The 18,151-nt window shown below is 31.2% G+C and overlaps 2 protein-coding genes across 2 annotated transcripts; one reads left to right on the top strand and one right to left on the bottom strand.

Moving 5' to 3' along the window:
- Nucleotides 1-1,980: 1,980 nt before the first annotated feature.
- LOC130893710 (soluble guanylate cyclase 89Db-like) lies at nucleotides 1,981-13,575 on the bottom strand. The gene is made up of 13 exons (XM_057800025.1): nucleotides 13,291-13,575; nucleotides 10,024-10,223; nucleotides 8,386-8,579; nucleotides 7,584-7,723; nucleotides 7,277-7,516; nucleotides 5,537-5,796; nucleotides 5,288-5,395; nucleotides 4,916-5,084; nucleotides 4,597-4,740; nucleotides 3,929-4,082; nucleotides 3,762-3,871; nucleotides 3,473-3,562; nucleotides 1,981-2,149 (listed from the first exon to the last, which is right to left on the bottom strand). The coding sequence occupies exons 1-13, from the start codon at nucleotides 13,330-13,332 to the stop codon at nucleotides 2,078-2,080; spliced, it is 1,923 nt and encodes a 640-aa protein (XP_057656008.1). The 5' UTR covers nucleotides 13,333-13,575; the 3' UTR covers nucleotides 1,981-2,077.
- A 2,022-nt stretch (nucleotides 13,576-15,597) lies between these two features.
- LOC130893709 (estradiol 17-beta-dehydrogenase 8) lies at nucleotides 15,598-17,380 on the top strand. The gene is made up of 4 exons (XM_057800024.1): nucleotides 15,598-15,775; nucleotides 15,913-16,229; nucleotides 16,610-16,919; nucleotides 17,276-17,380. The coding sequence occupies exons 1-4, from the start codon at nucleotides 15,742-15,744 to the stop codon at nucleotides 17,359-17,361; spliced, it is 747 nt and encodes a 248-aa protein (XP_057656007.1). The 5' UTR covers nucleotides 15,598-15,741; the 3' UTR covers nucleotides 17,362-17,380.
- Nucleotides 17,381-18,151: the final 771 nt, after the last annotated feature.

Genomic DNA, 18,151 nt, shown 5'->3' with positions numbered 1-18,151 from the left:
TTTTTTACAAAAAAAATTAATAACTCAAAAAGTATGCATTTTTCGAAAATAGTTTTTAGACAAAAGTATACTAAAATTTAACGTAAGCTTTAAAAATGTATTAATATATACGGTTTTCTATTTAAAATAACAAAGTTAGTGGAACCGGAAGTTGGCCATATTTAAAAATATTTTAGTTAAAAAGGTCATTCTCGAAATCCTAAACGTAGAAATTTTCATGATTCTACTATAAATATTTTGCCATATACAGATAGTTTTAACTCGTCGTGGAAAACTCTGTATATTAAAGTGATGTACGGGGGTGGTTTAACTATAACCAGGAATTTTGTTACAAAAAATTTTATTATTAAGTTACGGGGATGATATTTTTTACAATCTTTCTAGCTAGTCTCCGTCTACACACATTTGGCACCTCTCCGAAACCATTCGCAGTACGCCAAGTGTTTCTTTCAATGGAACAAATAAATAATAGTCACAAGGCGATAAATCGGAACTATAAGGAGGGTATTACAGTGTTTCCCAATCCAATACATTCCAAGTTTCCATCGTAAACCGAACTGTATGCCGTCTGGCGATGTCCTGCAGCACTTTGGATTGGAATATCGCCTTTTTAGGAGGTTACTATGATCGTTTTTCAAAACACAATATACAATGTAATAAATTTTCTTCTTCTTGTTTATACCGCTGCAGGTTTTCTGCTTTCACTTTTGGGCTAGAGAAGTTGTGATCGCTATGTTTTAGTGGAATATTTCGGAGATATGTAGATATAAGCTTTAACAAGATAAATTTATTAAAAACTGTCACGCAAATCCAATTGATGTAATTAGTTTCTTTCTTAGTATCAACAGTAAAGATTAGAAAATAATTCTTTCTATTAAGCTAGACAGAATTCATTTAGATCATTATGATTTATGATAAAGAATAAGTTATATTCCAAAAAAAAAACTAACAAACACGCCTTGAGAACTATTTTGGGACTTCCGAATTATTTTTACGTTACCGAAAATAGTTTACTAAGTACGTCTTCCCTTTCCTTTATTCTCCTTTTCCTCATTTACTCAATTCGCTCTTTCTTATTCTCGTGCGAGGGATACAAAAAGAAATTTATGAATCCTCGCGAAACAAATCAAGTTAATCTGTGATTTCGATAGAATTATCGCGTTTTCGTCAGTGTTTGACGAGTGGGGAAAGTTTAAATGAAATTTTTCCGGAGCATATGTTATACGCTAGATCTTTAACTTAAGGTTGATTTTAGCGTCGATTATTTTGTCAATAATTATTTTCGGAAATATTTGGACAAAATCTGAAGATAATAGAATTTGAATAACACAATATTTTTCTTTCATTATGCAATAGATTCGACGTATGTTTTCTCGTATACCATTTTGCTCCTTCCTTTCCTGTTGGAGTTAAAGTTTTTCTCCAATATCCACCAAAAAGGAAAAACTAACTAATTGTTGTTACATCAAGATAATGTACCAGCTGACACATCCGTTATTGCAATGGCCAAAATTAATGAATTAAAGTTTGAATTGTTATTTCTTGCACACTATTCGCCAGATTTGGTCTCTTCTGATCATTTTCTGTTCCTAAACTTCAAAAAATCGCTTGGTGGTCAAAGATTTTCCAACATTTATCAGGTGATATCGGTAGTTATGCTTGAAGATTCTTATTATAAAAAGTGTATTGAAGTTATTGGGAAAAGTATATGGATTTAAAAGGAGATGGCACTGCGAATTACAGTGCAATGAATAGAGGAAAACTGAACCTAACCTAAATGGAAACTGAATCAAACAACATCCCTATTAATGTTGTAGAAATGAATTGAACATTTTCTAGCCTTTACGTTTTAAAGTGTTGTCCACAACTTCCAGACCTAGTGAACACCTTGACTTGGAATAATCAACAGATTACGTCTTGTTTATCTTAACAAATGGTTTGACTTATAATTGGGAATGGGATATAAATAAAAACATGATGTAAGAGTTTTTTCATTGAAATGTATTACATCGCTATGCCGTTAAATTTTGACGATACAAAAATTATGCATGTAAATATTATTATGTTTAAAAAGATGTCAGGTGTCGCTGTTTTCTTCGCCGTTATAAATATTATCGAATGCCCAGAACGTTTGCATATTACCTTTACCCTGAAAATAAAATTCACGTTTTACAATCAATAGAGAATTTCACGGAACGATAAAGATTGTTTGATAAAGAGGATCAGTCAATTGACCTGTAATACAGCCCTATTTAAATCCATGCGGTTTTTTTTACATTTGGAGCTACTAAAAACATTTTGCTCTAACAATAATACAATTTTTAGTTCGATTTTATTTGAAGAATATTTCAAAAAATAACGTAAGAGAGGAAATCCTATTACACTCCAGTAGTCTAACGTGTTCGAGAAAGACGTGTCTTTGTAGCTGATTCCAGAAGGCTTGTACTTCTCAAAAGAAAATATAAATTAACGTTGTTCATGAGCATCGTCTTCCTGTCGAGTAAGTTTTGTAAATACAGCTTGTAAGAGCATCTGCCGTGGTAGTACCAGTCAAGTCTATGCTCTAAGCTTCTTCTGTATGGAGTCGAACATCTTCATGTTACGCTTGTTCATGAGCATCGTCTTCCTGTCGAGTAAGTCTTGTAAATACAGCTTGTAAGAGCATCTGCCGTGGTAGTACTAGTCAAGTCTATGCTCTAAGCTTCTTCTGTATGGAGTCGAACATCTTCATGTTACGCTTGTTCATGAGCATCGTCTTCCTGTCGAGTAAGTCTTGTAAATACTGCTTTGAAGAGCATCTGCCGTGGTAGTACCGGTCAAGTCTATGCTCTAAGCTTATTCTGTATGGAGTCGAACAACTTCATGTTACTCTTGTTCATGAGCATCGTCTTCCTGTCGAGTAAGTCTTGTAAATACTGCTTTGAAGAGCATCTGCCGTGGTAGTACCAGTCAAGTCTATGCTCTAAGCTTATTCTGTATGGAGTCGAACATCTTCATGTTACGCTTTAGAGCCAAGCTCCTAAGCAATACTCCAAAGGTGGACTTTTAGAGGATTAGAAACTGGTGCGGAGTATACAACTTTTTGATATCCAAGTTTTTGTGAAGTTGTCTTAGATAATTCGGCCTCGATGCCCAACAAGCGAATTTACGGTGATGTTTTATGTCCAGACATGACCAACTCTGATCCGCAATGCCAACCTTCTTTGTGAAACCAGCAGTCTGAATCTTAAACTCAATCAGATTGTTTCCAACAAACTCGAAAATGTTTTTAGGATCGGTATTAATGATGGTGGTGGCCTACGGATTTGGGTGGATGCATCCCCGTCAATGTATTTACTGAGTTATGCTAAAAAATCTAACTTAACAAGGCTAGAAGGAACATTTAGATTAAAGTGAAGCATATTAGATCGAATCATATCTGGTATTTATAGCTCTAGTTTTCTCTAATCTTACTTTTTATAAATAAACTTACTTTGATTTTTACGGTACCTCTGTTGATTATAATGTATCTTTCTTTAGGTAGAAGACATTTTGTTGGTTCAGATATGTGCACCATTGCTGGCTGTAGAAAAACGATTAGTATATTTATAAATTATTGATAAAATAGTTTTTTAATAGTAAATAATAAGATCGGAAAATTATTATAGACCCTAAAAAAATGTTTTAATTGAACTCCAACTCCAATTTAAACGATTTAAAATCTTTTGGAATTAGGTTTAAAGCTAGCAGAAGATTTTATTTAATAAAATGGTAAAATTTACCTCGCTAGATGATTGCATTCTAGAAGCCGTATTGACGGTGTCTCCAAAAAAGCAATATCTAGGTACCTTTATGCCAACTACTCCAGCCACCACTGGACCAGAATGTGCTCCTAAAAACAATTGTTTGAACCTTAAGTATCCATTATTGTTCTAAAAAAAATTTTTACCTATTCTAACGTCGACTTTAGTACCGGAAGGAATTTTCAATTGTCTGATATGTTTTACCATTTCCAAAGCAGCATCGATAATATTTCGTGCATGATTTTCGTTTTTGTTTGGAGCTCCGCATACGGCCATATAAATTTGACCAACAGTTTCGACCTACAATTACTGAACTAGAAAAATTTGGTCAAAAAAGAAGTTTGTGAAATTACTCGCACCATCGGTACATCAAACTATGATATGACAAGCAGTTTGTGAAAGCAAGGAATTAGACAGGTGTCTCATGTAAATGAAAAACGCGCTTGGGGTAACCACGAAAGTGATCATATCGAGGAATTTCATCTTAGCGCAAAAGGGCTTGGGATGTAACAAACGTTTCCTTTACTCGCACTTCAACATCTTCCCTGAATATTTGGGAGCAGTCTACGATGAATAAGAGGAACGTTTCCATTAAGACATCGCTAAGTAGACGAAGGGATTTTCAGGGAAGTGGAATGTCGAGAACGAGGACACCAGCTAAAATAGTTTTTTTACCCTTTCTAATTAAATAAATGTCCACAAATCGGGAAAATGGTTGGTGATGGAAAATGGCACGACAAACAATTTCAAATTTGAACATTTGTTACGTTGATTGAAATTTAATTATAGGAAATAATGATTTATAGATAGTTACCTTGTAAACGTTAAAAGCGTCCATTAAGGAATCGAAGCACGAGAATACGGCGTTCATGGTACTCACCAATTCCATTGCATCTTCGACCGTAGTTGAATTGAATCCAACTAATTCGCAAAACATTACAGTAACAATGTCGAATGACTGAAATATATTTGTTTTTATTTAAACAAAAAAATTGATTAGAAATTAGAATATTGATAAACGATATTAAAAATGTTTCAAAACAAAAATCAAAGGGTTTCAAAATAAGATAAATACTGTTAAATACCAGCTAATATTGTTTTTTTTATCGCTCACTCTGTATATTTTTAGTCACCTTACAAGTACTTAGTGGGCTATTTCCTGTTCTTAACGAATCCGCTACTGGTTTTGGAATCATTGAATAAAGCAACTCATCTCCACGTCGTTTCCACATATCGAGAAGTGTGTAATTTTTTTCTAGCTCAGTTGCCCTTTGTTCCGCTTTGTCAAACATCAAATGTAATCTGTAAACGATTTTAGCGAGAAAATCGAAAAAACCGATCATTTTTTTCATATACTCGTACATTACTAAATATAAACATAAATTTTTGTTGAAATTAATGAGACGTAAATAGTATTTCGAGCAGTGTAAATTGTATTCAAATTTTTAAAATATTTTTCATTTGTGAATTACCAAATAAAGTAAGTTTTTGAATTAAATACTTACTTGGAATTACTTTGCCAACCGGTAAGTACCATTTCTTTACTTAAACCGTGTGGATTTAAATCATTCAAATAAAGTCCTTGATCAGGTAACTCACTTATATCATTTATTCTAAAAAATTAACGTTGCAACGAAATTTATTAATAAATTATTAATAGTTTCAATTCTGTTTAAATCGATTATGAAGTACAAAATGGAAAACTTAGAGGTCGGTTTATTGGAATATGAAATAAAAAAACGAAACGAACTTACACGGGGCTGCAAAGAAAAATAATACCGTTAATGTCGCTCAAATATTTCATCTGTCCTTTTAGTAGAATATTCCTCAAGCCAGGTTGACTGTCTCGTCTTAAGGAATAAGGAGAAATACTTTTACCATCGATTTCAATTTCTCGAACACTTAAATTATCACATGTATCTTGTGATTCTTGTTCCAAATCTTCCAAAGTCGATTTTATCAATTCCGTTCGAAGAACTTCAAGTTCAAAATTGACTGATTTCAAATAGTACATCTAAAAATTATATTATACGTGTTTATATAATATTCGATTAGATACATTACGATTTTTAATCTCCGAAATTTTGACTATTTTCAAGTATTAACTACTTTTACCTAGCATTGTCTTAATATTTAGATATTTCATGTGTGGCGTCCAGAAAATAAATTATGTTAACCTAAGGAGTTTGTTGATTAGTACCTGAACTAAAAGGAAAGTTCGTTCAGATATTTTTGTTTATTGGAACTTTATTAATTCACAAGCTACTTGTGTTAGCTGATGAAAGCAGTAGATATTCTGCACGATTTACATCTCTCAGACGCGTCTAAGATGATGTCGGTTACTGACTTGTGTCAGTCGGCGTTTAGACGAAATATACGTATGTTTACAATAATTTTTTTGAAATTCTGATGTCGCTTTATGACTACAGATGAGCTTTTAGTCTATCATCATGATTTTGAATATAAACAAGAGGTTAAGTAGTTGAACGAACCCGGTACTTCGACACCATAATGAATTGGGGTCCAGAAATAGGACAAGAAGTCGTTAGCTTCAATTTTTTGATATGCACAAGTCATTTGTACAAAGTGCCCGTGGGCTTTACAATTATGAATGAGCCGCGTAAGTGTATTAGGGGTAGGTAGTGGTCTATCCGGATATCGCAAACGGAAAGTAACGCAGGCTCGTTTAATAATCTTTATCACATTCTCCGTATATTACCAGCAAATTGAAATAATCTTCATTAATAAATCCTAAAGGGGACATGATAAACACTTTTGCAACGCTTAAACTTCAAGCTGTTTACATTGTTTTTGTTTTTTTGTTGATATGTTTTTTGGTCGCTCCAAACAACCGATAAGTTTATACAAAAACCGTTAATTTGAGATGTTTGAATTTACTAAAGAAGTCGCATTAATTTGAAGCGTAGAATCCAGTGGTAAAGAAAAATATGGGGGTTGCCATTTGAAAAAATAAAGTTTTTAGATAGCGAAATTCGGCATCAGTTTCTAAACACCCTATATAAATTTTTGTCAAGGTTTTCACAGATTTTGAAAGCTGTAAGTGTTATTTGTTCAAATCTTAAAAATATTAGACCTGACTCACTTAAACTTGGAAATATAATTTTTTTAGTGGAGGGCTACATGTGTGCAAAAATTTCAAAAATGTGAAATAATTAAAAAATGGTGGATTTTAGGCATTGTATAAAGTTTAATAAAAACCATAGCATTCCACTTGAAATAACGAAGTTTGGGTCCGGTATAACCGGAAGTTTCAGTAAACAAATTATTTTAGCTAAAACACTAATCGCAATATTTTCCCATATACATTTCCGATTCAGCTCGTCGAGAAGAAACCTGTACATGTGTATAAAATTAGTGTATTTCGAGGTTTTCATACCGAATGATAAAAATATTAGATATTTTAATAATTGTTAAATGTTTTGCATCAAAAATCGTATAAAAAATATTATTATCCGAAAACAGATACTGCTTACATTTTTCCAGCTCATCAAAATCCCTTTGGGCGACCTTAATTTGAAATATTTCGATAAGGGTTGACCCAGAAGTTTTTCTTTATCGCCAGCAACCTCAACTAGCTTTTCTCCGACACCAATTATCGTCAAAGTTGGATCCAATAATACGGCAAACGGAAATAATTCCAGTAACAGACAACATGAGAATGGTGGAAAATCGCATTTTATTTGTGTAGCTTGTTCGGCCTTCTTATTACACATCTATAATAATTGTTAATTTTTTAAATTATGTAAATTATTTGAGTTGTAATTTGATTTTTTCACTTACATATTGTGAATTATCAAAATTCAGTCGAAACGTTACAATTGTCAAATCTCGTCCATCGGACGTTATTTTATTGGTTGTTTCGATAACGTGAGTTTCCAATTTCAAATTGAAAAACTCGGAAGCTATCTGATATAATTGTCCTAAAAAAATATTTTTAAAACTGAAATTATGATAAGGAAAATATTTAAATTATTAATACTACAAAATAAAATTTTCTAATGGCTTGTAATACCCTATAATATGTGGTCATTACTTTTCTTATTAGTACAATTCGATTTTTTATATATACGAGGGTTGCTACTTAAGTTTTGAGAATAGACAACACTGATATGAATATATCAAATCTGACTTTGACAAGTTGTTTGCGTGAGAAGCATGTCGAGGCAAATGGTAACCTGTGTTTTCGGAAAAACTAGACATGTTGCCATTGTTTCATTAGAGCAACGTAGAACGGTCAATTCTAAATGGTACACCAGCATTTTTTTTTCCAGAAGCAGAAGACGAATGATTCTCTCCACTACCACAATAGGAAATCTGACATATCAGTTTAAACAAAAACGTTTTTGAACAGTCAAAATAGTCCTTATTTGGTACCCAATTCATAAATAAATGGTGAGTTCAACGTTTTTCTACACATGGAGAAGCGATTTATGCGTTCAAATCACATGTTTTGGAGAAAAATATTTTGAAAAACAATTGAGTTATGTATAAATATTTGTTTTTATTTGTCTATCTTAAAACTGCCCTCGTAAACCGAATCATACGTCGAAATGCATTACATCAAGTTTTTTAAATAGCATACCTCTCATGTATTGCGTAAAACCTTGTCTAGTGCTTCGATAAACTAAAACACAACCGTCTTCGTCAATATCGGTAATGTACATGGAAGGACTTTTCATTTTCGGATAAGATACTCTAAATTGCGAATGGAGATTATCTATATTACTTAAAAAATCTGCGAAATATCTTCCTGTTGCTTTTATAATAACGTCATATCTAAAAATAATCAAATATATCAGAAAGAAAGAGCACCAACAAAAGTTATGCAGAAAAATATCTGCTCAGTATAACTAAAATATCGTGACGACATTTTTTCATTAAACAGGCCCAACTTGTACTATTTCTAGCAACATAATCAATTTTTGAAGCAACTTCTCTGTATTGAATTATTTAATATCGTTATTTGAAGTAAACTAGGTATTAGTTTCAAATACGTTTCATAACGTTAGCTTGCGAGTTATATCACTGCATTAAGTGAAAAAAATCGATTAAAAATCACCAAACAATCACATGTTTATAACGCAAAGTTCAAAAATTTGCGATTAATCTATACTTTATAAACATGTGATTGTTTGGTGATTTTAATCGATTTTTTTCGCTTAATGCAGTGATATAACTCGCTTGCAATTGTTTTGAAAGACCCTGTATAGTGGTTCTAAGCCCAGAGGAATCCTATCCAACTCATCCAACTGATTCGATTTTAGTGTGCGGAGCTACAGAAATTCACAATATTTAATGACCCATTTTTTTTCTTATTCACAACCATTATTTTTGCTTCGTTCCATGTCAGTTTTTTCTTCTTCAAATATTGTCTTTTCACGTCTTCCCATATTTCTCTTGGTCTTCCTCTGTTCCTTTTTTGTTATCGTTTGGCTTGCTTGAATTGCCCATTCTCTGTAAATGTCCTCATCAGCTCAACCGCTTCCTTTCAATGAATTAGGTGACTTGTATTACTTGCACTTCTTCTCTAACAATATCATTTTTAATTCTATCTTTCCTTGTCACTCCTTTCACTCTTCTTAAATATTTCAACACTGTAACATATTTTTTAGTTTTCTGTTAATTTTGCACCCATAATTCACAGCAATGTGTTAATATTTGCCTAAATATAGTTCGAAATACTTCCATTTTGTTTTTTCGTGACATTTCTTTCTTATTTATGAATGCGTTGACCAGAGCAATCCGTGCACTTTGTAATCTCCGTTTGTCAATATCTTCGTTTTCTTTGTGTTTATTTTCATTCCATTTTCTTCCAGTTCTTCGTTCCTTATAATTCGATTTGTTATAATTCTTTTTCATTCCCTGTTATCGATTCTACGTCTACTTTCTCTAAATTGTGCCCCACATACATACTCTTTGTTTTTTTCTTTCCAGCGCTTAATTATGTCGTCCATAAATACGACAAACAGCAATGTGCTTAATCTTCCTCCTTGTCTTAATCCTTCCTTTGTTGTGAATGTGTCTGACCTTCTATTTTTGCTTATAACAATTTTCTTCTGCCTTTCTTCATAAATCTTTTCTATGTTTGCTTTTGTAACACTATCGAATGCCTTCTACACATCGGTAAATGAAAAATAGACCTTTCTTTTCGATGTTAATGCTTAGAAACAAAAACATATTTTCTAATTAGTTATAAATGAAATATATCTACTTTGCTTACCCATAATTGCTGAAGAATCTAACAAAACATCTACCAAAAAACATCATAGAATCATCTAAAGAAGTGGAAGTGATATTAGCCAATGCCATTGCCAGAGTAGACATTATATTATCTGGATACGTTTGATGAGTACTGAATACGGTATATTTACATTCCGATTCAATAAGCAACTTTTGCCACACATCTTCCCCATATTCCAACTATAAATCGTAAGTTTTTCATACAAAAAAGCTCATAACTTAAATTTTATTATATACAAGGATGTTGTGTTTCATCAATTTATTTTGTCTTCTTTTTATCATGTAAATTCAGTAGAATAAGGTCTCAAAAGTAAATTTCGGTAGATGAAAACGGATTTAATGCAATCACATCAGTTGGGATCATCTCCTTTTGTTAGGATATAAAATAATTTCGTGTAATGAAAAATGCTGTTTTCAACTGAGTAAAGTAATTAACTAATGAATATTTTATATTCGCATAGCTGGTATCCTCACCATTTTGTTTGCTTTTGGGAATAGATTTCAGAAAAGTACAATGGACTTAATTTTACTTTTTATAACCATTTCAAGCACAATTTACAAAACAATATTTGTACTTGGTATCCGAAAACTCTTCTATATTACATCAGTATCAATATTTCTATAGTTTTCAAGAAATTTGTTGGTAAAAATGAGTGATACCAATAATGAATCAATAAATAACATTATAAGGTACCCCAAAAATATAAATATAAATACTGGAAAACTTATTGAATGTTGAGAATAATGCTACATATTAAAAATAACATTGATATTTCAGGTTAACCAAATTTGCACTGCTTTCTTGAATAACAATTAAAAATGAAAATTAGAAAGAAAAATATGATTACTTGGTTCAATATTGATATATAATTCAATCCATGATAAGCAACAAATCATGCTACGATGAAAGATTAAGATTAGTCTAGCATCCAGTTCGGTATTTACACCATACTTTCACCCCTAAAAGGAAAGCTAGTTTTCTACTCTTCCATACAACTAGATACTGAATCAGATCTATCTTGGATGGGAAGAAAACGGGGATGATTGGGAGGAACAAGAAAATGGACAGAATTGATTCAAGTCCAAATGGAAAGTTAAAATAAATCTATTCGGATCGATTTTAAGCTCAATTTTGACAGTACGACAGTATACATTCATCTCGAATTTTTTGTTTGCCAAAAATTGTCACGTATCTGTGTTGAGCATATTTTCACCTATTCTAGACAATTTTCTACCGTATATCAAAAAATTAATCTGGAACCCTACTTTAAGTATACAATAAAAGATACAGATATAAAAAAAAGTTGTTGCGGGATCCTATTTGCATCCATAATTACGAGAAGATTAAATTTATCCATTACTTTTAGATCTCACTGTATATGAACATTTGAAAAACGAGAGTGAATCAACGATTTACCTGAAATATCAAAATCGAAAATTTATAGCGTTATTAGAAAAGGAGATTCCAGTGGAAAGAGAAAACAGAACATTAAAAAGTGAAGTGATGATGCTATCCGAGATGTAATATGACGCAAAATTTATAATGCCTATCAAAAAATATAGTTCCTACTTGAAAACTGATTCCAGAAGATTTATTATTCTAATTTTCATATCCTAATTATAATAATTTTTTATTACGATGCCGTTTTAAGAGTGAATCTCAATTTGTTTTAGCTTTTTTATTTCTTGGACCATTTTTATTTCGATATAGATCGAAATAGGTCGAATCGTCAATTTTTACATGTTTCAAAGTCTAATTTTCAATCAGAAGAGACCTTAAAAATGGTTTGGTTCCAATACGTAAGTTAAATAATTTCATTTAAGGGAATTATTTTTAAAAAACAAAATTTTTATATCTAGGAGAGATTTGTATATTGGCGTATGATTTTGTTCAATTGTCGAATGGACAGTAGACTAAATTGATTAATTTAATAGATACTAAAAATGTATCAAATTGATTCTCTATTACATTACAAGTAATGGACAGATACCGATAATATTGATGAAAAGTTAGATAATGATTGCAAATTATATATCTTTCAATATTTTCAATATTTGATGTGATAATTATTTATTTCTTTTATATCTAATCACTATTTCTTGGTACTATTAAAAGTTTCATAATAATGTAATTTATTTCCCCTGCAACTTCGCCAAATTTATAAATATTATTACTTAATTCATACTAAACTTTTTTTAAGACTGAAAGTAACCTGTTCAACTTCTGTTTCTGAAGACGATAACTATAATAATAATAGATTATAGATTGACTAATTCTAGGCAATGGTTGAAATAATATATTTCACTGGAAAACAAGAAATCATTCAAAACTAATATGTAGTTAATACAAAACGAAGTGATAAATTCCATAAACTCAACGACAACTAAGTTATTGCCCTTGTATCTACAATCCGTAAGCCATAAGGCACGAAATGCTTTATACAACTGCTGTAAAATAGTAAGAGGAGCTTGGATGAACTGGATATACAAATCCATTGTACTATGGTAGCCAAAAACAAAAACCAAAATTGGGGAAACAACCCTAAATTAGTCGCAAAGGGCTCGCTACCCCAATGGTCTCGGAACCTTCTATCAACTAACCACTGCAATACAAAGATATTCAACCTATCAGACAGCAGAGCAGACCACTTGACTCTCATAAAATTCATTCAATCTTTTATAGTTTTCCCAAAAAGTCATCAAGTCATATAAAAGTGGGAAAACGAGAAGATATTAGAAACATGGAATTAGACCTCAGGTCTGAAACAATCGAAAATATTTCTTTCCTATACCACCAATTGGTCTGAGAAGGCCTTTCATTGAACAAAGATGAGCTAAGGAGAGTTAGTGGTATGCTTACTGGACACTGTCCGGTGAACTACCATCAGAAGAACATCGGAGGATCACCCGACAGCTCGTGTCGCTTCTGTCAGGAACCAAAGGAAACCTTTTCCCGTTGAAGGATGATTATTTTTCTAGAGCACCGAAAATGAAAACCAAGTTTAAATAACACGAAAACGATGAAATTTGTGGAGACTAAATAAATAGCCCTTTAAAATGTAAAATATAAAATTGTTTTGTATGAGAATTGATTATTTCAAAACAAAAACGAATTTATTATTTGCTCTCTGAAAAAAATATATCAATTACACCTTTGTCTTCTCCACCTTAATTAATATTAATTTTATTCAAGTGTTCGGAGTGTAAATTATCGGCATATTATACGAGAAATTATTAAAAATTTTACCTGCACAAAATGCTGAACACTCTCCAATAACATACCATACATTTTGTTGACAGTTGATTAACTGGGTATTATTCACCAACCACAAAATTTCATTTTTTTGTGGCTTGATTATCTACCTGTTGAAAATACTTTTTCCTTCGTATCGCCTACTTCACTGTGTAATTTCCGGAAAGTAAAATTTCGAGGAGAAGCGTTGTAGAACAGTCGACAGGCAACAGGTTTAACTTTAACATAGCACTGTAGCAAGAGGCAAGGGAAATCCACGCAAGCGAACTCACTCTTAATGATATTTTTTCGATGCATATCAAACAAGGAATAGTAATTTTGAATTTTATTATTAGTTCTCGGTAATGAGTTGAATATAAATTTGTTGTTTGTTTCGTATTTGTATCGATGCGACTTATTTTTCGTTCTTATTGGGCGATCATCAATTTAATAATGTTTTATCGTCATAAAAATAGATATAATGGGTATTTGATAGCAAAAAATTGAGCACGTATAATTACATACAGTATAATCAATTTATTTTGAAACACATACGATATACGCTCTTATTTTTTACAAACATACGAACAGATTTACCACACATACACACACTTTATATCTGAAGATCCTCTTCGATTATGACTTTGATTTGGTCATCATCAACTTCAGTAGGGCGATTAGAACGTTGCAATTATTTTCCCTAATGAGTGAACGTTTAACCTACATGTTGGTAAAGGACTACATAGAATCCACCCCGGAGGACAGATCATATTTAGTATCCTGTTGACGTGGACAATTCTTTGACTATATTTTTTGATGGAACACCCTGTTCTTTCGATTTGACTTTACTAAATGATTTTTTATGGAGCTATTTAATATGAAGTATAGTAAACTAACTATGGGTAATTTCAATTACAAAAGAAAACAAGAAATTGACGAAATCTCACGGCTTGTCAATTTTTTTGTTAAAAAATGGAAAATTTATGCCTATGAATTAGACCATAATTCACTTCATTTCGTTTAATGGTATTACTAATTAATGTTTGATTCAAACAATAAATTAAAAAGTAAAAACTCTTCTTCATATTTTAGTGTGATGGGAGGTAATGAAAAAACAATCCTTGGTGGTGAACATTAAATCCAATTTTAAAAACAATTATTGCTTAATTGAATTAATATTAGTTTTTCGTCACGTGCCTAAGTAACACACGTGTTAATTCCATTTTTAGGTTGGCCTGAAAAGTGTCACATTTTATAGAAACGTGTCTAAACTTTATATTAGGGATAAAGATTATAATGAATTCAAAATCCTTTCTACAATAAAATTAGAAATGAATTATTTCAGTAAGTGATATCGAAATGAAAAAGACAGCAATTTTATGTATTTTTTATTCTATATAATATAATATTTTTTATTTCAAATATATTGAGGAACTGGATAATAAAATCAATATCTCTTTAATTTTTATTTCAAAAGAACATTTGTCCAGATGTACAAGGAGCTTTGCGTAAACTTTTCGTATTCTCTTTTGTATACTAAAACACATTTATATGTTTTGCGCATCAGCAAAAAGTATTGATAAGTTCTTTCATTGAAAGTTTCATCCAAATGCCATTATTTTTACTGGAAAGTGTATTTTCAATTTCGTGCGTATTTGTTGAATTTAAATTGATTTTTCGTCGGCGCTTCTTTTAGGTTTCTTGTCGAAAATTAGTCCCTTAAATAAATTCACATACATATAAAAAGAATGTGATTCAAATTGATATAAATATTTTGATTCGTTTATTATTTATAATTTTACTTTCTTTGATATTGAAAAACTTCCTTTTCAATTCTATTATTTTTGCTTCCATTGGAGAAATATCTCTTATCTCGGATAAAATAAATTATTCTAATGTTGAGATGGATCAATATCTTTTAAATTGAGAATAGCTCTTACGTTTCCCAAGAAATCTTGACCTAGAACTTTGTTTTTATAACCATCCGAATTCCCTATTCCTCCTCTTTTATTTTTTAAATTGAGTGCAGATGTATAGTTTCTGTTAAAACACTGTTGTTTTATTTTTTCCATTGGTTTTCATTTAATCGTGATATATGTTCGTTTTTCAAATTTTCAAAATTTATTACTAAAAAAAGAAATTACGAGATTTCGAAATACTTTTACTCAGCTTTGTATTATACTATAATTATTAACGTGTTACTGTTATCGTAATCTCTTTTCTACGATTATATAAGTCAAATGTAGTTGTGATAAGGTTTATTATTATCTTTTTATCAATTTTTATTCATCCTTCCATTGTGATTGAATTTCGTCGTTGAGTTCGAATCGAGTCGAAACGAACAAACATTGATTTACAGTATCGAATATATTTATGTTTTATTCACAACAATTTTCAAGGATATCTTTAATTAAATGTCAGTAGTTTGAAATTATCTACACTCAGATTAGTACGTTGTAACGAAAAATGTCTCTCGTAGGCAAATTAGCTTTAGTAACAGGTTAGTTAACCTTTAAAAATCGATACAATCGATTTACGACGAGTTGTTTTAGAGTTCTTATATAATATAGTGGAATATTTTACATGTGATAATAAAGTTCTACAAGAAATTCAAAATTTTGAAGTGATATATTGTAGGTGGAGCTTCTGGAATAGGTAGAGCCACGTGTAGGATTTTTTCAAAAGAAGGCGCTTCAGTCATAGTAGCTGACAGAGATCCGAAAGGAATTAAGGATACTTTAGATATTATTAATGATAAATCGAAAGAAAAACATTTAGGAGTGGAATTAGACGTAACTAAATCTAGTAGTATTAATAATACATTAGAAAAAAGTTTGGAAAAATTTTCAAAACCTCCTTCTATAATCGTTAACTGTGCCGGGATAACGAGGGATAATTTTATATTAAAATTATCCGAGGAAGATTTTGATGAAGTTATAAATGTTAATTTAAAAGTAAGTACCCCCTATTTTTTTTTAAATTTTTGCTAAAGTTTATCTTTGATTAAAGAAGATAATCCCTAAAAGACTATATTTTTCACTAAACCTATTCTTTCGGCGGTTATGACCCAAAGGATCGCGACAGGAATCAAATTGATTTTTTCGTGGCCCTCTTGCGCCGCAAGCTGGTTACAGGAGGAGTAGCTAAAGCTCCTTACACACTAGGAGCTTTCTCTTAAATCAATATTTAGTTAAGTTGTTGCAGGTTTGAAGCGAATTGAAAATGTGAATTAAACAAAACAATTAGGACCCTCGATGACGTCGACAACTTAAAAAGCGAAATTTCTCTCTATATACTGAGTACACCTCCATTAGTTGATTCTCGATGTTTTCAGGGAACATTTTTGATAATAAAAACATTTGCGAATTCCATAGTGGAACACGGAATCCAAAATGGCTCTATAATAAACATATCTAGCATAGTAGGTAAATATGGTAATATAGGTCAGTCTAATTATACGGCGAGCAAAGCTGGAGTGGAACTATTAACAAAAACTGCATCTAAAGAATTCGCCAAATTGGGCATAAGGGTTAATGCAGTTTTTCCTGGAATGATAAAAACTAATATGATTGAAAGTGTACCTGATAAAGTTAAAGATCGTTTCAGATCAATGATACCAATGGGCAGATTCGGAGAGCCGGAAGGTAATTACAATGATAATATTATAATATTGACAATCACTTGTCCTACATTTCGGTTTCTTAGCATCTCATTTGACAATATTGTCAAATGTCAATAGGATATTTGGAAATATTATTTTATAGTGAACTTTTTTTTGTTCCATAAACCTTGTAAACATATTGAATAAATAATTATTTAATCTAATAGATCAAATTTGGTATTTTGGATGTTTTGTTTGTATCAACTGGCAGCGTATGTGTTTTCACTATGTTATTTCTTCTTGCTATTTGATGATGGACATCTGCGTCTGTATAGATCATGTTTGGTATGTTTTAAATGAAATATAAAGTAAAAAATGTGTGTTTTATTCTATTTTCAGAAATTGCCGAAGCGATAACTTTCCTGGCCTCTGACAAAAGTTCTTACATAACTGGAGCGTCTATTTTTGTAACAGGAGGTTTTTAAATAAAAATAATATCGACAATATGTTCTTTATTTATATACGGATACAAATTAATAATAATAATTCCAATTTTTGATGTTTTTCATTATTTTTACTCATAGTTAATATACTTGTGGCAGTATCGTCTGCGTTAGTGTGTACGAAAACGGCCCCACAACACTGTCATTGTACACTCGTCAATTTACAAAGATTTTTATATTAAATTTTGAACATTTTCAAGGGAAAATTTGAAATTTCATTCAAAATATGAGCTCAATTTTCTTCTGAAAAAATTCAGAATATAATATAAAATTAAAGATTATTTGGAAGAGATATTCGTTTCGTTGTGTACGTTTCTTAATTTTTTACAAACTTTAAGAAGAAAACATTTTTCTCTTTTTAAAATTAGAAATATTTATAGTAGGAAATCCTGATATAAATCTCTGTTTTTTAATGTTGTTGTTTTAAATATTTGGTCATAAACGAGTTCACCATGTTAATAGGAAAATAGTAGAGCGCACCTATGATTGGTGAGGTGAGATTTGGGAATTCACCTTATGGCGATAGGGGAATCATCAAGAGAAGTAATGTAGTTATCAAAGAACCCTTGATTAGAAAGACGATTTGTTCTAAGACACTACAGAAATCCAACTAGAAGCGTATGAATTAGAAGACGACAATCTCTGAAAGCTACAGTCAACTCACATTCTGAACTTTCTAAAAGGAGTGGAATTAACTGATCAACTGTAAAAATTTGGTTCCCTTTGGATCTATTTATTCAACTGCAACTAATTATATCGATATAAAAATATT

This window comes from Diorhabda carinulata, chromosome 5, assembly GCF_026250575.1.
Source record: "Diorhabda carinulata isolate Delta chromosome 5, icDioCari1.1, whole genome shotgun sequence".
Lineage (NCBI taxonomy): Eukaryota > Metazoa > Arthropoda > Insecta > Coleoptera > Chrysomelidae > Diorhabda > Diorhabda carinulata.
The sequence above is the reverse complement of the archived record's forward strand: the minus strand, read 5'-3'. Positions and strand labels throughout refer to the sequence as shown.

What these genes read in the sequence shown, in the direction of transcription:
- LOC130893709 (XM_057800024.1), top strand. Translation starts at nt 15,742, where the DNA reads ATGTCTCTCGTAGGCAAATTAGCTTTAGTAACAG. An exon ending in CAAATTAGCTTTAGTAACAG is followed by an intron (nt 15,776 to 15,912) that starts GTTAGTTAACCT and finishes GATATATTGTAG; the next exon opens with GTGGAGCTTCTGGAATAGGT. An exon ending in TTATAAATGTTAATTTAAAA is followed by an intron (nt 16,230 to 16,609) that starts GTAAGTACCCCC and finishes CGATGTTTTCAG; the next exon opens with GGAACATTTTTGATAATAAA.
- LOC130893710 (XM_057800025.1), bottom strand. Translation starts at nt 13,332, where the DNA reads ATGTATGGTATGTTATTGGAGAGTGTTCAGCATTTTGTGCAG. An exon ending in ATTTTGATAATTCACAATAT is followed by an intron (nt 7,517 to 7,583) that starts GTAAGTGAAAAA and finishes CAATTATTATAG; the next exon opens with ATGTGTAATAAGAAGGCCGA. An exon ending in GAGGTACCGTAAAAATCAAA is followed by an intron (nt 2,150 to 3,472) that starts GTAAGTTTATTT and finishes TTTTATTTTCAG; the next exon opens with GGTAAAGGTAATATGCAAAC.